We start from the raw sequence: 20,789 nt of genomic DNA on the forward strand, positions 1-20,789 counted from the left end.
ACAGCCAGGGGGCGTTCAGTGTGCTGCTGCACAATGGTGCCGGGCCTGCCTCCCTGGCACACTGGGGCCAGCTGGGGGACTGGGGGGGGGCGGGCGGCTGGGTGTCCCGCATACCTGACGGTGGTGTCAAACTCGAAGGGGAAGATGATGTCGTGGTGGTGGCAGATCTGGCAGATGAAGCCACGCTGGGTGCACAGGTCGCAGTGGTAGACGTGCTGGGAGGCGAATCCGATCAGGGCATCGAGGAACCCTTCGTACGCCCCGTCCGCGATCTGTGGAGGGCAAGGTCAGGCCGCCAGGCCTTTCGGGCAGCTGTGCTGAGACTGAGGCCATGTGTAAAAGGTGGCCCGCTGCTGCTCCTGGCCCCCTGCCTGAAGATTTCCGACCCCAAGGGAGGTTTCTTCGCACTTGGCCCAAAGAGCCTCCCTGAATCAGGCCGAGCAACGCAGGTGTCCAGCAGCCCCGTACGCAGAGGTCGCTGGGGATAACGGGCTTGACAGACGAGACCCCAATCCGCAGTACCCTCCCTCGAGGAAAGGAATGTCCCCAGCTGTCACCCCTGTGACCTGGGCTTTGCTGGAGTGCCTGCTTACAGCAGGGGGCTGGCGCTCAGTCATCGCCCCCGGAGCGTGGGACAAGCAAGACGCGGAGCCTGAGGTACCGGAAAGCTGCAGCCTCCCTCCCCCGTCCTCCTTGCTGATTTCCCATGAATGAGGGCTCTCTAGAGGGGTCTGGGGGCCGGGAAGGGCGTTCTCACCTGCTGGAGGTCAGCGACACTGTACTTGTGGGGAGACTCCAAGAGGTAATTCCTGTGGCTGAGCCTTCAAAGAAAACATAAGAGGTTCCTTATAAGGGTTTCCATGATCCGGGCCAACCCGTGTTTGTTTTCATTCCTTCAGCTGCTCACCGGGTGTGAACACCTGGCCAGGGCGGTGCCTAAGAGCACAGTCGGCCGCCTGGGTTGGGGACTTGGTCTTCCAGGTGACCTTGGGCAGATCACTTAACCTCGCCGAGCCTCAAGTTTCCTCACCTGAGCAATGGAGCTGTTCTGAGGATTCCTTTATGTAAAGCATTTGGCACAGTGAACGCTGAGTAATTCTCAGCCACAGTTGATAACACTGTGTTGTGTAACTGAAATTTGCGAAGACGGTACAACTTAAATGCTCTCGCCAAACGTACACGTGTATACATGTAGCGAGCTGATGGATGAGCTGATGGATCCCTCCCCGGAGGGGAGGAGTCCTGTCGCAACGTATACATGTATCACAGCATCGTGACGTACGCTTTAAACATCTTATAGGGGCGCCTGGGTGGCTCAGTCGGTTAAGCGCCCGACTTCGGCTCAGGTCATGGTCTCGGGGTCCGTGGGTGCGAGCCCCGTGTCGGGCTCTGTGCTGACAGCTCAGAGCCTGGAGCTTCAGATTCTGTGTCTCCCTCTCTCTCTGCCCCTCCCCCGTTCATGCTCTGTCTCTCTCTGTCTCAAAAATAAATAAACGTTAAAAAAAAAATAAAAAAAAATAAACATCTTATAATTTTGTCACTTACACTTCAATAAAGCAGAAATGTTTTTCAAAACAATTTGAAGGGATTAAAAAATGTCACTAATGAGGAGGAGGAGGAGGAGGAAAGCTACCACGTCTTATGTCCATTAACCTGTTTTAGCCTCACAGTAATCCTGTGAGGTTGCTACTACCCGAATCCCCACTTTGAGAAGACGACGAAATGGAGGCACAGAGAGGTTAAACAACATGCCTGTGGTCACGCAGCTTGTGTGTGGCAAAGCTGGAGCTTGAACGCAGCAGCCTGGCTCCCGAGCTCACATCCTCACCCACCCGGCGAAGGCCTGTGGGTGTCAGCTGTGGTCATGATTGCCACCATTACAAAGCAGGGACAGTGCTGAGGACAGAAATGCATAGGACGTGGTCCGTGCCCTCCTGTGGCCCCTGGTCTAGCTGAGGGACAGGCAGTCAAGCATCCGGTTTCAGTGCTGCGTGAGAGGCACTGAGACGTGGCCTAAGTACAGCAGGGTCCCATTTCACGGTGGGGTGGGGTGTGGGGGAGACAGAGGACAAGGACAGCTCTACTTTCCACCTACCAATGGCAGAGATCCTAGGGGTTACATCCTGAGGGAAGGATAGGAAACACCTGCAGAAACCCCCCTGGACGACGCCAGCCTGGCTTTGCCGTGTGCGCCTGCGTGGGTACTGGGGTTGGGGAAAATGCTCCAAGCCTAAGGAAAGCTTGCAAACTTGCCCCAGGATGCCCAGGACATCTGGGGGCGGGAGGGTGCCAGGCCCCGGGGCGTCTGGAGTGGGGGCTTGGCCATGTTCCACACTATGGCCTCAGGTGTGGTCTGGGGGAACCCCATGTGGGGCAGAGATGACAAGTCCCATCAAGCAGCCACAGGGGTGGGGACACTGCCGGCCACCTGCTCCGTTCACCAAGCTGGTTTCTCTAGTAAACTTCCAGTTTTCTGGGAACAGCAAGCTGCCATTCATCACCAGGAAAATGCAGGGGGTGGGGACAGGGGGCGTGCAGACTGTCCCTCAGCTGGCAGGAAGGGTGGGGCTAATCTGGATGGAGAGTCATCTCTGTTATCTGCCCTCTGTCCACCATCTTGGAAGCCCCAGGGACCAGCCAGGCCCAAGGCCTTCCTTGCAAGCCACTGTGCCCTGGGCCCGTCACACTCTCCGTGAGGCTTGCAAGTGATTTCTCCACAACGCTCAGTCCGAGCCAGAGGGGACAAAGCGCTGGCCCGGGGGTGAGACGCCACTGCTCATCCTGGCCGTCAGGAGAGAAATCCACACCCCAGGGCCACTCTGGGCCTCTGTTTTCCATGCCACAATGAGGAGACCCCTCTCTGTCCTCTTCCGGTGTGAGGAGGACTGCCTGGGAAGGGGTCAGAGAGATCCACAGGGCTCTCCGGAGGACACTGGAAGACAGAGGCAAGGTTGCCCCTTCACTCCTGCAAGCAGTGATGGGGTAGGAAAGGGCTCGGGGAAGGCTGGCACAGCTGGGTTCCAGGCCCAGGCTGGGGGACTCCTCTGAACTCAGGAACCTCCTCTCCCCACCCCTTCAGGGCGTTTCTGTGATGGCTCCTTCCCAAGGGCGGGGAAGGTGCCCTGGGGCTTCTCTGGCCCCTGGAGATGCGTCCAGGCCCATCCCCCATCGGAGGATGCCTTTCTCTCAGAGCGCCCAGCCCAGCGGGAGGGCTGCCGCTAGTGAAGGGGAACTCTTCCCTGACTTTACTCACACTCGAGACCTGCCCTTCCTTCTCAACCATTCGGGTCCTCAGCCTCCACTCTGGCGGACCCAGGCCAGGCCTCCACACCTCCCTGGGCTAATTACTGCGCCAGCCCCTGCGCCCCACTGCTGCCAAGCTGGCCTTTTCTAAACCCCAGAGCAGATAAATCCAAATCTGGTGTGGTGCCCAGGACCTTCGAGGTCTGGCCCCTGCACCTGCAATCCAGCTGCACGGAGCCCCTCACGGGTCCCAGTGAGCCACACTCCCGCCCTTCTCCACATCACAGGCCCCCTTAAGCCAGGAAACCTAGGCCATCCCTCCCCCTTTCTTCTCCTTGGTTCTTTTGCAAAATCCCAGTTCACTATGTACATGCTGTTTGCGTTGAGGCAACTCTTTTCCTGCGTGTAAGGACAGAGCTCTGGAAGCAGAGCCTAACGGTACTGACTGCGGTGGGATTGGAGGAGTGATCCCAACTTCCTGCTTAATTCTTTTATACTGTTTGAGTACTGACCAACTTTGTAAAGAAATATATACATATATATATTATATATATATATAATATATATATATTATATATATAATATACACACACACACACACACATATATATATATATATATATATATATTTTTTTTTTTTTTTTTTTTTTAAAGAGCAGAACGCTACAAATCCTCAGCTCAGATGCCATCCCCTCTCTGGGAACTTTCTTGGCCCTTTGGCTTTCACAAGGCTGGGGCCAGGCGCTTTCCCTCACAGCACAAGCCATGCTGACCCCAGGCCGTCTGTCTGCCTGTGCCCTTCCCCAGACTCTGAGTTGCTCACGGGGCCCTCACCACAACTCCAGAAGGTCGCATGAGCACAGGGATTACTGGCCCATTTTATAAACAAGAAGGATGAGGCTCAGAGAAGTGAAGCAACCTCTCTGAGTCATACAGCAAGTCTGAGGCCGGGCAGAGTCTGCTCCTGAGCTCTTTCCCCTGCCCCACGTTGCTTCTATTGGCGTGGCCTTGCTCTCTTGAAGGCTGGTAGGCTGCACAGTAGGTATGCGGTGCTGCTACCCAAGGATGGGAACAACAAGGCCAGAGAGAAAGAGGCAGGCCGCCCAGCAGGTCAGCCCAGACAGGTCAGTAAGGCCGATGACCAAACAATCTGAGCAGGGTGCGGACAGGCGAGGCCAGTGACTGGGACGCACCCTGCAGGCACCTGGTCTGCTCAGGTCTGTGGAAGATCCCCTTGACTGGGGAGGGTGACGACAGGGAGATTTCACCACCCTGGTCAGGGGGTCTGGAGGGCAGGTTCTCTGGAGCCCTGAGGCCTAGAATCTCAGAAAGGAGGGCAGTGAGTGAAGACCCAGGCACCCAGCTGATGATTGAGACAGGCAAGGCCTCCCAGGGAGGCAGCCTGCTAGGGTCCCTCATGGTGGCACCCAGGGGGCTTTCTGGTCCTGTGGAGACCAGGGCTCAGCTGGCTGCTCTGGGAGCCTATGAGGAGCCAGCCTCTCCCCTGCAGCAGCTCGCTCCTTGAGATCCCCAGAGGTCTGTACTGACACTGCCCGGGCTCCAAGCAGCCGGGCAGGATTGGCCCTGGGAGATCAGTAGCCAGGACCAAGGGGCTGCAACCTATCAGAGAGGTGGTCTCTGGGCCAGCCCAGTGCAGAACTGTGGTTGGGGGCGGGGAGGAGGGGGACTGTGAGCCCAGAAACTTGTGACTCCAAGTCCCCAGAAACCTAGTAACAAAGCCCAACTGGACAGTAGGCACCAGCTCCCTCACCAGCACAGCCCCAAGAAGGCCGCAGCCTGGGCTAGGAGGCGTTCACGATGGGCACAGGAAGGCCCTAAGCTCATACTCAAGCACAGCATCACCTCTCAATCCTAAGCAGGCCCCCGAGTGCTGGGGGCCCAGAAGCTTCTTCAAGGGCATCCTGAGGGTCCCACCCTAACCTTGCCCTCTTCTGAGGATTCTGGGAGGGATGCCATGCCGGACGGCAGCAGAACAGCCACGAATGGGAGACTGGGGGGGGGGGGGGGGTGCCAGGACAACACTGCCCAGCCTTCTCACAACATGCCCCCTTCCCTCCTTGCATGCCCCGGAGCTTTCTCTGTTCTTCCCTCGTATGGGGCCTTCAGTCAGGGCCTGAGCGCACTGTTCCTTCCATCTGTAACACTCTTTCCTGAGTCTTCCCCTTTCTAACTCTGACTCATTCTCCAAGGCTCATCTTATATGTACATTCCTCCAGGAAGTCTTCCCGGCTCTGCCCTCCTCCACTCCGGATTAGAGGGCTCACCTCTGTACTTCCAGGCGTCCTGCCTCCCTTCTAGCTCCCTCTAGGCTGTTGTAGCTCTAGGCTTACTCATCTGCCTTCCCTGTGAGAGGGTAGGACCCGGGTCTACCTTGCTCAGTGTGGAGCTCACAAAGCTGGCTCAGTGCTGAGCACTTGGTATGTTCTCAGTAAATAACTGTTAGATGAATGAGTAAATGAATGAATACATGAACAAATAAAAACCACTCCCAAAGCTTGCGGCAATTTCCCCAACCTAGTGGGAAGGTGATTTCTGCTCGGCCCTGGTATTTTTCCTAAGGGGGCGTCTTGGGCGGGCACTAGCTGCATGCGTGTGTGTGTGTGTGTGTGTGTGTGTGTGTGTGTGTGTGTGTCGGGGACGCTCACCTCTTGCTCAGCTCCTTCAGGGCCCCACTTCGGCACAGGCCCAGGTAATCCCCCAGAAGTTTCAGCTGCTCCCGTCTCCTCCGGACGAGGCGCATCTGCTCAACATGCTCGTACAGCGACGCATTCACCAGCTGCAGGTTGATGAGGGGCTGGGCCCGGATCTGCGTCAGGAACTTCAGAGCCTGCCGGCAGATCTGGGACACCACCAGACGGCAGATGGCGGCGGGTGTGGGGGGGGGGGGGGGACAGAATGGCCGTTCGGTGAGCATCTCTGCGACAGGCACAGTATTGCCCACCCACTCACCCACCCTGCCACCACCGTCCAAGGGAAGCGGTGCCATCTTCATTATAGAGATGAGGAAACGGAGGACCAGAGATGAAGTGACCGGGCCTAGGTCCACAGCTCATAAAAGTCAGGATCTGAACCCAGTTGCCCTAACTCCCAAACCTACTCTCCCTCCCAGGCACCAGCTGCGGTCCCTCCCCGGCCACGTTGGGTCAATGCCCCTCTCCCCCTGGGCCTACAGATCCTTCCCACTATTTCCTGTCTTCCCAGCCCCCATTTTCCTGCCTAACAGAAACAGGCACTGCCCCAGCGCCGACTCAGGAACCAGGTGACTGTCTGAGTCAGGCTCCAGCCACAGGAAACTACAGATCAGACACAGCTTAACAAGGTTTCCCGAGCGCCCCCGCCCCAAGCTCTGGCCAGCAGCACCAGCCAGGGCTCCCCCAAGTCCCCGTGTGGAGGGGAGCGATCAATCCCAGCCTCTCCCACTGACAGGGTGTTACAGGTTCTACCCTCGGCCCTGACCCTAATGCCAAAGCCGGTTACTGAGCGCCTACTATTTGCCCGACGGCGGGCTGCGGATCTCAACCATATCCTTTCTTCAGGCTGATGACAATTCAATGGGGGAGGTGTCACCACCCCCATTTTACAGATGAGTAAATGGAGGCTCAGAGAAGCTAAAGTGGCTTATCCAATCTACCTGCAGAAAGCAGAGCCCGGGTCTAAACTGAGGTGTTGTCTCTGCACACTTGGCTGCCTCATTAACTAACAAGAAGCTTCTCTCCCCTTCAGTCTCCTCCTTGGTATAATAAGAAGGCCGGAGGACCTGAGATGGTCTCCACCATCAACTACCATGCAGTGGTTAGGAGTCGGGCTTTCAAGTCAGAATCGAATTCGAATCCTGGCTCTACCACTGCTACCAGTAGGACCTTGTGACACTTATTTAGGACCTCTGTGACTCAGTTTCCTTGTCTATAAAGTGGGGAAAAGAAAAGCATCTCTTACGGAATTATTTTGAGTTTAGGTTAAAATAATAATAATAATAATGCAGGGGTGCCTGGGTGGCTCAGTCAGTTAAGCGTCCGACTTCGGCTCAGGTCATGCTCTCCAGGTTTGTGAGTTCAAGCCCTGCGTTGGGCTTTGTGCTGACAGCTCGGAGCCTGGAGTCTGTTTCAGATTCTGTGTCTCCCTCTCTCCCAGTCCCTCCCCCCTTTGTGTGTGTTCTCTCTCTCTCTCTCTCAAAAATAAAGAGATAAACTTAAAAAATGTTAAAAAATTAAAACAATAATAATGTAAGCTCCTGGCACCTAGCATATCCTCAGTAATGGGAGCTGCCTTCAGACCCTGAGTGCCTGCGCAGCCCAGCTGTCCCCCGAAGCGTTAGGAATGTACCAGGGCCCTCAGGAGACTGTCACACTGGGGGCTTGGGAGCCTCTGGCCCCGTCACCCAGCCCCACTGCTATCTCTTGCCTCCCGCAGCAATAGACAACTCCTCTTCCCACTTCCTAGTGCCCTGAGGTGACAGCCCCCGAGCCAACAAGCAGCCCAGCAGCAAAGCCCTGGTGGCTGCTCAGACTGCTCTTCTCTGTCCTGGCCCAGCCCTTCCCACGACAGCTTTAGGCCTTGGGCGAGGCTCAGATGAAATAATACACAGGAATGTGTGCTGAAAGCTGCCAAGTGCTGCGGACGGACGGACGGGCAGGAGCTTCCTGCTCCCCAGGGACTGCTCTTGTCCTGTGGGCTTGCCGGAGACAGTCAAGAGAGCAGCCCCAGTCCCGGGCTGACGTCCTGCCAAGTGCCAGCCAGGCCTCGCACAAGTGGGTCAGCCGGTGGTAACAGCGAACAATAAGGCCCTTAACCGTGAGCCAGCCACTTTGTATTTCGAATTTTCCCATTCTTGCGTAGGCCAGGGATCTTTGAGAGAGCAAGAATGAGCGCTGGGTATTTCCTGATCTCAGCTATGCCGAGAAAAGTACCGTAATTTTCTAGCTGGGAAAAGGAAGTGGCACAAGGATTACAGCAATGAACGGGAAGATGGCTTAACAAGTGTCCGGATGTTGGGGCGCCTGGGTGGCTCAGTGGGTTAAGCGTCTGACTTCGGCTCAGGTCATGATCTTACGGTTCACGGGTTTGAGCCCCATGTCGGGCTCTGTGCTGACAGCTCAGAGCCTAGAGCCTGCTTCGGATTCTGTGTCTTCCCCTCTCTCTGCTTCTCCCCAACTCGTGCTCTCTCTCTCTCTCTCTCTCTCTCTCTCTCTTTCTCTCAAAAATAAATAAATGCAAAAAATAAAAAATAAAAAAAAAAGTTGTCCGGATGTTGTAAATAGCAAGTGTGTTTTATGGCCAAAGAATTATTTGCATCTGTGGCGGTTCTGAGGTTTAATATTCTATATGCAGTTAGTTAAATACTTACCACTGAGGGCAGGAGTGAGAACAAGGTAACCAACAAAAAGCCAAAGTGAAGCTAATGTCCTTGGGGTTCCGGTCCCCAGCAAGGTGGAGGCTGGGGTGGCACGGAATCTGAGTCATGTTCCCTGTGCTCTGACGACACATCCACACGTCAAGACTGCATGGCCAATAGGCCTGGGTCTTGAGAAACAAATAGCTTCTTCTTTGTGCTTCTGTGTCTGTCTTAAGCAGAAATCTGTGCCTTTGGGAGAAAGCCAAGTTTGTGCTCCTCCAGGCAAGCTCTGACCAAGTGAATGAGGGGCTGAAGGTGTGGCAGGCCTCAGGAGAAAGAAAGGGCACTGATGTGAGGCTCTAAGAGACTGGCGGGTGCCATCTCCTGTAATGTCCTCTGAGGCAGATACTTATTAATCCTTCTTTATAGATGAGGAAACTGAAGTTAAATAATTTGCTAATGGTAACATAGCTAGGTAAGTGGGTAAGCTCAGGTGGAGAAGAGGAAAAGAAAGATCTTAGAATACATCTTATTCAAAAGCATTTGGTGAACATAAAAAAGTACTCAAGACTAAATCATACTAAATGGTACCAAGTGGACAGAGCCTGCTATAAATCAGTATGAGTCCAGAATGATCCCGACTTTACAAATGTATGTAAACAAATATACAGAAAAGGCTGACTGCCCCAAGGGGAAGTACAGCCAGTTGGCCAGCCCACCAACCCATCCACCCATCTATCTATTCACAACTATCTACCCACCCATCCCCCATCCATCTAGAAATATAATCTATCCTAACTATCTTTCCTTATCTATTCTTCCTCTCCCTCTCTTTCTCTCTCTCTAGTTGCTGGTGCCTTAAACACTTTTGTCCGTGGCCATGGGAGCTGCAGAGAACCACCCTCAGGCCTCCACCTGAGGAACGAGGCAGGCACTGACAGAGTTCTGCCCAGGGGCTACAGGCCAGCAGCACAGTTTTTTCTTGGTTGGCCCTCCCACCATCATGGGGCCTGAACCAGTGACCCTAAATTCCCTAGAGCCAAACTCCTCCACACAAAGAGCAGCAACAAAGGGGAGCGACCATTCCTTTGTCACTCCTCAGCCCTGTGTGGCCACGACTGGTTGGGCCCAAGGCTTACCGGGCGCTTGGTGAGGTCCCAGTTGTGGATGATCCTGGCCGGAATCACCGAGGCATCGTCTTGGTGGCAGATGTCGCAGTAATAGAGGCCAGAGAAGGCACAAAGCTTGGGTCGTACAAACGAGAAGCCAATCTGCCGGGAGCAGCCTGGGGAGAGGGACGGCAGGAGAGTGAGCAGTGGCGGGGCCAGAGTCTGGGGACAACGCAGAAGCTCCTAGGCAGAAGGACCTGCTATTTAAGGAAGGGGCAGACATAAAAGGAGGACACAAAGATCAAACAACCGTCACTCACATGCCCACCGCTGAGAAACAACCCCATTACTTAGTCTTTACGACAAAACACTGTTAACAATTATTGCTGTCATTTTGCAGCCGAAGCAGTCGGTGCACAGAGAGGTCAGGAGACCTGCCCAGTCACAGGACGATTAAGTGGCAGAGCCGGTAATCGGATTTGGGTTGGGTTGGTGTTAGAGCCCACATCCTCTTCTACCTAGCTGCCTGTGTTCAATGTTCCCACTGCTTGCTCACCAATGCCAACCTCCCGTAGGCCCACCCCTCCACTGGGGCCCAGAAACGGAAGCAACCAAGTCAGCGCCTCAGCAAGCAGGGTAGGAGCTGGGGACATGGGGCCGGCCGACAGGCAGGGAGTAGGTGGGGAGGCCAACCGGAGGCAGGACCGTCTGGACACTGCCTGGGCCAGCTTGGAGTCAGAGAGGCCGGACATCTCAAGACAGTGGTGCAGGGTCCGGCTTCAGCTCCTCTGCTGGAGGTCCCTCCACAGCGGCGGGCGGTGAGAGTCAGAGTGGGGCTCAGATCCTGAGCGCATGCCTGCCTCCCACAGGGCCAGGGGAAAGAGGCCCTCTGGCCTTGGGACTAGAAGGGCTGGCTCTTCTGCCTAATAGCTGCCTCATCCTAACCTTCGCCGAGGTTTTACGAGGTTCCATTTCAGTATCTATAAAATTCAGCTGCTCCTTGCTCTCCTGTGGGGGTGATGACCAAGTTTAAATGAGATGAGGCTTTGAAAGTGCCCTGTGAACCATGAAATACAGCCAGATGCCGGCGGTGGGCATCCACCCAGCCACAAAGCCATGCCTGCAGCAGGAAGGAAGCCCAAGCCCCCAGATTCAGTCTCGGCCTGAGGGCTGGCAGGTGAGAGGCACAGTGAGAGCCGCCCCCTGCCAGCATTCACACCCACTGGGGGACCCTCCTCACCAGCCCTGGGGGGCCTGGCCTCCTCCCCGAGCCCAACACCCACAGGCGGAAAGTGCAGAGCGTGAGTGTTAGGGGTTGGCGGGTGTGAGGAGGGAGTGAGCAGGGACTTGAAAATGTCTTCTGCAGGAAGAAAACCGCAGACCACTTCCTTCCGGATGCCCGAAGCAGACTTTCCCCTCCGGTCCCACAGGCTCCAGCCAACAGGATGGTCCTCAAACCACCTGCAGCCGCGTCTCCTGCTAGGGCACCCTGCGGCAGGGCAAAATCCTCACAGTCCCCCTGGAGAACCGAAGGTGATGGAAACAGGGGTCTGGGTCCGGGAGAAGAGCTAAAAATGGAACATGAGCCATGGAATATCTCACAGCCTTGAAAAGCAATGGGGTGGAGAGGCCCTGCGGGGACACGGCCAGAGCGAGGCTCTAGGACCGTCAAGGTCCTCATCTGGCTTCACCACAGGACAGGTTATTGTTAGGACTAAATTAAATAATCCAAATAAAGCAGCTGGCCCGGTGGTCCCACACAGAAGAATTGGACTTGAGGACAGTAATGATACGGCAGATGTACTGACGTAGAATAATATCCACAATACATTCCTCAGTAGAACAAAACCAAGTTGCAGAACAATATATACAGCTGTGCTGGCCCGTACGGTGGCCATAAGCCACAGGCGCCCATTTCAATTTAAATACCTTTAAGTTAAACTGAAAATTTGGTTCCTTAGTCACACTAGCCACATTTGAAGTACTCAGGGGCCACAGGTGGCTTGTAGTTACCATATTAGACAGCACAGATCTAGGATATTTTCACCATCGGAGAATGTTCTATTGCACAGCATTCAGTAGGATGGGCCCATTTTTGTTAAGTGAAAAAGACTGTGTGCACTTGCGAAAGCATGCAGAAGTATCTGGAAGGGTGCCGTGCCCCTGCTCCAAAAGAATCCAATGATAGGGTGATATAATAATGAAGGGGGCGGAGAGCACAGCTCCCTGGATGGAGCTCCCTGAGCAGAGACAGCAGCACCCGGCAGAGCTGTGCACCCACAGGTCCCAACCCTCGGCAGGGCTGCTGGCCTCGGTGGGTGCTGGGGAGGAGCAGAGGCTACGTCTGCTGCAACATCCCAGGGGTGGCATGGGGGCGCTCGTGGAGAGCCAGGAAAGGGCAGAGAGCCTAAATCGGGAGCCCCACCCGAGGCAGAGTGAGGCGGGCAGGCTGGGGGTGGCGGGACAGCAAGGGGGCACCTGCACAGAAGCAGCCCTGGGAGTCGAGGCCTTTCTCCGTGGGGATGGCCACGAGGTACCGCAGCAGGAAGCCGTTCTCCCGCGTGGCGAACTTCAGCACCTCCTGACAGTTTTCGTCCAGACTCCCGCCCAGTGTCACCGCCTCCTCGGCCGTCTCCAAGTAGGACGCCAGGACCTTGCGTACCAGATCCCTCCACAGGGCGGCCTCCTCAGCATTCCCGGCCTGCAGCTTCAGGACGGCCTTGGCCGTGATGATTTTGAAGAAGGATGGGCCCCCGAGGCTCGTGTCTGGCAGGATATCTCGGATGGTCTCAACTCCGTGGCTGTCACTTAACATTTTCTCGTTGTTTCTCACTCGGAAGCATTTCAGAGACTCCAAGGATAGGGAAAAAATATAGGGCATCCAGGTCCTGTCCGTGTACAGGTACAGAAGGGATTCTTTAATAGCGTCTGGCTCGGGAACTTGGGCAGAGGACCAACAGAACTGCGTGCCCTGGAGAGTCTCGGGCTCAGTGGGTGGGTCCGGGTGGGAGGGGAGGCCACCCTGGGGGGCGTCTGGGGGGTCCTCGGGCTGCTCCGGGTACTGGATGGTCACCCACTCATCCTCCTGCTGGGGCCGGCACTTCTGTAGGGCCTCCCGCACCCGGTCCAGCCAGTCCTCGGCTTCGTCCTGGGAGGAGGCCCGCAGGGCCAGCTTCCTGCCAGAGAAGACCAGCTCGAAGCGGCCGTCGCCGTGGGCTGGCCCCACGGCCTCGCAGCGCAGCAGGGAGCAGTTCTCCACGCAGGTGCGTTCCTCGGTGTTCAGGTAGAGGCGGAACTCCAGAGGGGAGAGCTCGCAGAAGAGTTCCTTCCAGATGCCCATCGCCCCCCGCCGCTCCACGGTGCCCAGCTTCATGAGACCCCGGAATGGGTTGGACAGCCCTGGGGGCAGAAAGAGGCACTTTAGACGGCGGGGCCAAGCCTCTACCTCCCGAGGCCCTGCAGCGGGTGGGGACAGGGGCTGCCGCAAGAACGCTTTAGGAGTGCCTTCATCCCATCCGCACCCTCAGCTGTTGACCTTGTTCCTGAATTTTACTGAGAAAAAAAAAAAAGGACTAAAAAAAATTACCTCCACAGAGCCCTCACTATGGCATCTGTACCCACACTCAGACTTCCCCCTTGTCACCGGGGATGAACTTCCGGCTCAGTCTGAGGCCAACTCCCCCGTCTGCACAGGGGACCCCTCCCCACCGCCCACTCAAGGACAGGGACGTCTCTCCAGCAGCCCCCCCCCCGCCCCCCCCACCGTGTCACTGCTTTCTCTCTTCCCTCCTGGCTCGTTCCCACCAGCACACAAACACACTGTTATTTCTGCCATCTTTAAAAATAGCTTTCTTGATGGCACTCACATCTCTAATTACCACCCTGTTCCTCTGTCCCCTTTACAGAAAACCTCGAGGAGGTGTCACAACTGTCTCTGGTTCCCCTGCTCCCGTTCCATCTTGAATCTGCTCCAGTCAGGTTTTTGTCCCCTCCTTCCACTGAAACGGCACTTGGGAAGCCCCATGCCCTCCTTGTCACCAAATCCCAAGGCTAATCCTTGGTGCCAATCTGGCCTGACCCATCAGTATCTCAGGACACAGCTGAGACCCTCCTTCCCTCATGAGACACTTCCCTCACACGGCTGCTGAGGTGCCACTCTGGGTACTCCTCTGCCACGACGGGCCACTCTTCTGTCCCCCGGGCTCACTCCTCCGCCTCTCCCTGACATGTCAACATTGGAGCACCCCAGAGCTCAGTCCTGGGTCCCCTTCTCCATTGACACCCGCCTCCTACCTGATCGTGCCTACGCTCAGGGCTTTATGCCAACAACTCCCCAGGGTTTATCTCCAGCCTGAACCTCGCCCTTGAACTTCAGGTTCAGATCTCCGCCTGCGCCATGTACGGCTGATATCTAATAGGCATCTCAAAATTGACATGCCCGAAAATCAATTCCTGCCCCACCCACTGCAAACCAGCTTTCCTCCCAACATCCCTCATCTCATAAATGGCAAACTGCATCCTTCGAGCTGCTTGGGCTAAAAACCTTTCCTTTCTGTCACACACATACACACGCAGCCCATCAGCGAATCCTGCTGGCACATCCGGAACCCTCTGCTTCTCACCACCTCGACCACTACCACACGGGCTCCGACGGCTGTCACCCCTGGCCTGGCTTATGGCAAGAGCCTGACTGGTCTCTCTCCCCTGAGGTCCTTCAACATACGAGACAGGATGACTCCCCATTTAAAGGAAGTCAGATCACGTCCCTTTGCCCCAAACCCTGTAATGACTGCCATCTCCCTCGGAGGGAAAGCTAACGTCCCTTCTGTGGCCCGCGAGGCCCTCCGTCACTCCGCCCTCATCTCTAACCACCCCCTTCCCATCTCCTTGGTTTCCTGGGCACGTGCCCATGGCAGGATCTTTGCATCTGTTCCCCTGCTTGAGCCACACAGGTCGGCCCTTGCCTTCCTGCCTCTCTCCCTGCACATCTCCTCAAATGTCACCTTATCTGTGAGGGCTTCCTTGGCCACCCATATGAAATAGTATGCTCCCCCCCCGTGGCACTCCCCAAGTTCTCCATAGCAATTATTATCACCAGTCCATACAATACATTTACTTGTTAATTCCCTTCTTCCCTGCCTCTTGCACTAGGATATAAGAAGTCTGTGAAGACAGGGACGTTGCTTTGCTTCCTGCTGTGTCCCCAGCACCCAGAACAGCCTGGCACAGCACAGATACTTAATAAATACCCGCTGAATGAGCGTGTGCCTGGACACCACACACCCCTCTATGCTCCCTGTTTCCTAGGGCTCTGTCAGCAACTGGGGGGTCCAAAGGACACACAGTTCTCTCTCCCGCAGCCTGAACTAGCCTTGGAGATTTCAAATAATTGTATAGGGTCTTCCTACCCTTCAGGGAACCTGACGGCCTAGGCATGAGGCACACTTTCTCTGGCATGGTTATATGGACTACAAGAAAAATCTAAAAGAAGCCAGTGTGGAGACCAGGGCTCTCCTAAGCTAGGCACCTGGCCGGAATCGTCTGCTGGGTCACGGCAAACAGAAAATGAAGTGAGAAAGAGACCGGCTCCAGGGCAGACTTTTCTGTTTGTGGGGGTTGTAGAGAAATTCGGTTATGGTTACCGAATGCTTTTTAGAATTGCACAGGGTGTGGAACTCGAGCTGGCCTCATTGTAAACAGCGCACAGAGGACAGCTAACAGATGGCAGAGCTGATACACCCCCACCAGAGCTGTTAAACAAACCATCGAAGACAGAGGTCTCGGGAAGGGGCACTGAAATGCCTTCCGGAGGCAGGGTTTGCTCTGAGCTACAGGCAGAACCCAGAGTCGTGCATAATCACATGACTTCGGGGGGAAAGTTTCAGTATTTCAATATATGAAACAGGTTTGGGGGCATGATACTGTGGAGCTCTTATGAGAAAATATAGCACTTTTCCTGAAATGCTTCCCTGAATTAGTCAGCAAGGGTGTTCCTGATTACATTTTGGGAAGAGGTTTTGCTCGTGAGAACACACTACCCAACCGGTAATGGAAAAGAGGGCTCTGGCACTGCTCTCCGAAAGGCACTGTCCCCGCGGCAAGGTCACTGGAACCCTGCGGTCACCTACCCATCTGCCTGCGGTGCACCACCCTGAAGTTCTGGTGCTCCTGGGCCGCCGCTGCCCTGCTTGGCCGGCCTCCTGGGGAAGGCACGCAGGCTTGGTCTAAGGCCCCCGTGGAGTGGCTTTTCCTTGGCCCCTGAGAAAAATGCTGGAGGACCCCAGACTGGGACTCTGGAGTCCCTCCGGAAGAAGCCACGGAGGGTTCTGAAGGGCTCTCTGCGGGCGGCTCCTGGGGAGGCCGGTAGAAGTCATCCTCTGAAATCCAGCTCCTGCTCTTCTAGTGGGAAGGGAGGGAAGACATAGGTGGTGTTTGAAGGTTTTTGTGTGTTTGTTTTGTTTTACAGACATCTTGATGGAGACACAATTCACCGATCATCAAAGGAACCCATTTAGAGCGCACGACTGAATAGTTTCAGTGTATTCACGGAGTTGTGCAACCAGCACCACGAAGTTCAGGACATTTTCATTCCTCCAGAAAGAAACCCCGTGCTCGGGAGCGGTCAGTTCCCATTTCCCCTCAACCGCTCCAGTTCTAGGCCACCACTAATGTACTTTCTGTTTCTAGAGATCTGTCCATTCTGTTTACATAAACAGAATCTTCATTTATGGTTTGTCTTTTTATTCATTTGTATGTATATTTATTTATTTCGGGGTGTGTGTGGGGGAGACAGCATGAGCAGGGGAGGGGGACAGACAGGCAGAGAAAGAGAGAGACAGAATCCTAAGCAGGCTCGACACTCAGTGTGGAGCCTGACGTGGGGCTCAATCTCACGAACCTGGGATCACGACCGGAGCCAAAATCAAGAGTTGAACGCTAAACTGAGCCACCAAGGTGCCCCAATATAAAAGGAATCTTATAAATGTGGTCTTTGTGTCTGCCTTCTCTCTGAACATCAGGTTTTCTAGGTCCATCCATGTTGTAGCAGGCATCAGTATTTATTACTAACTAGTATTGCAAGGTATGGATGTAGCATATTTGGTCTGTCCGCTCATCAGCTGATGGGCATCTGGGTTGTTTCTGCTTTGGGGCAATTATGAATAATGCTGCCATGAACATTCACGTAACCATTTCTGTGTGGATGTATGTTTTCCATTCCCTTGGGTACACGTCTGTGAGTGCAACTGATGGGCCATTCGGTAACTATGCCTAACTTTCTGAGGAATTTCCAAACTCTTTCCCTAAGTGACTACACCATTTTACATTCCCACCACATATGGGGATTCCAATTTCTCCACATCCTTTCCGACGTTTTTATTATCTGTTTGATTATAGCCATCCTCACGTGTGTGAAGTACCGTCTTGTGGTTTAGGTGTGCAATTTCCCCAGTGTCTAAGGACAATGACACCAAGCATCTTTTCATGTGCTCAGTGGACATCAGTAGATCTTCTTTGGAGAAATGTGTATTCGAATTCTTTGCCTATTAAAAAAAATTTTTTAATGTTTATTTATTTTTGAGAGAGACAGCGAGCGAGTGGGGGGGGGGGGCAGAGAGAGAGAGAGAGAGGGAGACACAGAATCCGAAGCAGGCTCCGGGCTCTGAGCTGTCAGCACAGAGCCCGACGTGGGGCTCAAATTCACGAACCATGATCTGAACCGAAGTCGGAGGCTTCACCGACTGAGCCACCCCACCCAGGCTCCCCTAAGTCTCCCAATGATTTTGAGTTAATTCTTGTGTATGGTGTGAGGAAGGGGTCTACCTTTATTTTGTCGCAGGTGGACATCCCATCATCCCGGCACCAGTTATTGAAGGACTACAGTTTGTCAGCCCTGCTTATAGGGTTTGAGATGAGGGAGGCATGGGTGAGCAGGACCCAGGACCCCTTCTGTTGCTGTCTGAGACTGAAGCTGCTCACCAGTGGGACAAGTGGGGTGGGTCTGGGGTCACAGAATTGTGGGAAGGGATTTTAGCTTCCCGCCTCCCCCATTTCAAGCGCTCCCTGCCTTTCTGTGCCTAAGCATGGATGAGCAGAGGCAAGAAGAAAGCTGGCTGGACTGCCCTAAGTGGCTGTCTACACAGAGGAAGTGACTCACACGAGAGGTGGGTCCAGCCCAGCTATTTTGTTAAGTGTCACCAACCTCACCCTGAAGTTGCTATTTCCACCCCCTAAATGAGACTGCCCTCTCTGCTCCCGTAGACGCGGAAGGGGAGTAAGGCTGAGGCTGCCCTAGAGGGATTGGTTTGGACAGTTTAATCCATTCAGATGCTTTATGGCACCTTAAGCCAAGAGTGGAGAACTCTGAGTCGGGAGTATCGGGGCCTCAGAGCTGGGCTCCAGGGCTCCCTCTGAAAACCCTCGGAATTAGCAGGTGCTTCCTTCAGTCAGTGACAGGACAATGTGTCAATCAGGGTGGCTACTTGGGAAGCATTTGCAACACAAGATTCTGAACAAAGCCTGCCTGGGCCATAGAGACCCAGGGGAGCTCCCCGAGGAAAATGGGCAGGAGCCCCACAGAGCCTGGCGCACACACCTGGGAAGTCCTGCGGCCTCCCAGCTCACTATTCCTTAAGACTCAGCTCAGGGGCCGTCCATCACCTCCTCTGGGAAGCTTTCCTGACTATTCCCCAGCCTACACTCCTCCCGCTGCCTAGCTGGGTCAGGGACTCCTCGGGGCTCCCACGGCATTCTTTGCCCACCCCACCCGGCACCTACCAAGCTGTATGCAATGGCCGCTCTTCTTTCTGCCTGGCACAGAGTTATCACAGATGAGGGAATAATTCTCGAGTATCAAACGTCTTTGGCATAAAATAACAAGGCTGGGGCAAGGGGACTGGAAGGAAGGAGACAAATGTGAATTGTGAGGTGACATATGTTCACTGGTGAGGGCTTCTCTCTCCGAGGAGGCGAGGGAGACTACCGGGAAATGTTCAGACACGGTCCAGCGGCCACAGGTCAGCCCCCAGGAAATGACACTCCAGGAAAAATCTTTTGTTCTCTTAGACAACAGACAAAACCAGTGGGAACACTGGGTCCTTGCAGCTTCTGCACACAGGCCTGGACGGAGCTCTGTAGCTGTGCCCCAGCCAGGGCCCCCGGTCACAAAGCGGGGTGTGAGGGGGGGAGCACCCCACTGTTCCCCCTCCCCCTTCCTACCACCTACCTTCCTACCTTCTGCTCATTCAAGCCCCCACAACTGGCCAGTTCCCTGCCGCTCTAACAGTGGAGGAAACCGCCACAGACCACGGGTCTAAGCCATGGCAGCACCTGCCACGAGGGGCCCGAGACAGAGGAATGCCACTTTCACTGGATGAAGTCTTAGAATCCAGACTGTCCTCTGGAGTGCAACTGAGAAATCCGTTCACAGCCTCCCGGAGTCCACAAATAGAAGTCCCCTTAGCTCCCCCAGTCCCGGCCCCTTTCCTTCCTGGCACTTGTCACCAGTGTAATTATGATGTGGGTAATGACTTGCCTGATCCAGTGTCTGTCCCCAAGGAGCAGGGCCCTTGTCCGTCCTGTTCCATCACCGTGCCCAGTATGGTGCTTGGCCCAGAGCAGGGCCTCTGCGGTGAATGAATTTAAAATAATGTTTTTTGTTTCTTTTTTAAAGAAAGACCGAATGGCTCTCATGGTTATACGACTTGACAGTCAGAACCCTCTACCCACCCCCCACCCCCACCCCACGCCAACAAAGTGTCAAATAAATGGCAGTGACTAAGTGACAGAAGCACAGGAAAATGAGACTCACAGGGGTGACACACGGGGTGGAGCCGGGGGTCCACCAGGTGGGCTGCACGGGAGTGCCCAGCGACTATCTACTTAGTGGAGGGATGAGTGGGTCCTGTGGGCTCTCAGCAACCTGAGTCCCCTGAGGCCTGCGGGGAGGCGGAGCCCGCCCTGGTCAGACCCACCAGCCCAGCCCATGCATTTGGCGGCCTACTTCTCAGCGTAAACTCCCACGCTGGCATCTCGAGAGTCTCTGAGAGTTCGAGAACCATTAATTACGCCTGCACTCACCCAGGTACGGTGTGCAGAGCTGACCTTACAGAAGGGAACAGACACGCTCTTCCGTATCACGGAGCCGATATTCGAGTCCAGAGGCAGGAATTCAAGTGAAGCAGGCAAATGGGAAAGGGAGTCACTGGGGACTGTGCTTTTGGGACAGGGTGCTGGGGGAAGGCGGAGACAAGGGTGAGGAAAAGGGGCGAGCTGGGAAAGGGTCCGGGCAGATGGAATGGCAAATGGAAAAGCCTGGGGCTGAAAGGAGCCTGCGGTGGCAGAAGCTGCCGGAGGCCAGAGGAGCAACGCCCGGTGAGCCGAGGAGCTTGGGTGACAAGTTAAGCTGCCCTGTCCCATCAGCTCTGGGACCCTGGCAAGACAGGATGTCGGAGCTGAGACACAACACGAGTCAGGTCTTGGACGGGAGTGAACTCAGCTTGGTCAACGCCACTCTGTGGCATCCTGCTAGGGCGCGCAGCCCCAGACCCTAGGGGTAGCCCCCTGCTTCCAGCTCAAGCCGGGGGCTGTGGAGTCGTTCTTCTTTACCCTTCAGGGTGTTGACAGCTGTCGGCTCAAAACCTTCAGAGTCCTCTGACATTCTGGGCCCTGAAGACTCTTCAGGATAGTAAAAAATGGAGACTGTGACCCTCACTTATACAGCTACATGGCTTATACAGTCACATTCAGTCAGTGGTGCTAGTCAGTCCGCTATCTGTATGGACAAAACGTGACTTTTGACTCTTACCTCACACCATACACAAAACTCAATCCCAAGTGGATCATAAATCTAATTGCAAAAGGTAAAACAACAAAGCTTCTAGATGAAAATACAGGGGTCTTCACAGCTTTGGGTAGAGATCTTAAAAACAGACACAAAATACATAAACCACAAACAGAGAGGCCAATAAATTGAAGAGCATTAAAACCAAGAATTTCCGCTCACGAAAAATACCATTAAGAGATTTAAAACACAAGCCATAGGGGCACCTGGGTGGCTCAATCAGTTAAGCATCCAACTCTTGATT

The 20,789-nt window shown here is 54.7% G+C and overlaps 1 protein-coding gene across 8 annotated transcripts in view; it reads right to left on the reverse strand.

The window, feature by feature from the left end:
* Positions 1-20,789, reverse strand: part of PLEKHM1 (pleckstrin homology and RUN domain containing M1) — a 47,904-nt gene that overhangs the window by 3,093 nt on the left and 24,022 nt on the right. For 6 of the 8 annotated variants that reach the window (XM_042967902.1, XM_042967900.1, XM_042967898.1 and 3 more), the window contains 6 exons: positions 15,834-16,104; positions 12,184-13,104; positions 9,736-9,881; positions 5,910-6,103; positions 758-821; positions 115-272 (listed from right to left, as the gene is read on the reverse strand). In XM_042967902.1, coding sequence (XP_042823836.1) covers positions 115-272; positions 758-821; positions 5,910-6,103; positions 9,736-9,881; positions 12,184-13,104; positions 15,834-16,104 — 1,754 coding nt within the window. Of the gene's footprint in view, positions 1-114; positions 302-757; positions 822-5,909; positions 6,104-9,735; positions 9,882-12,183; positions 13,105-15,833; positions 16,105-20,789 lie in introns of those variants that run through there. The other 2 variants (XM_042967899.1, XM_042967904.1) reach the window with 2 other exon arrangements.

This window comes from Panthera tigris, chromosome E1, assembly GCF_018350195.1.
Source record: "Panthera tigris isolate Pti1 chromosome E1, P.tigris_Pti1_mat1.1, whole genome shotgun sequence".
In the NCBI taxonomy this organism is placed as follows: Eukaryota; Metazoa; Chordata; class Mammalia; order Carnivora; family Felidae; genus Panthera; species Panthera tigris.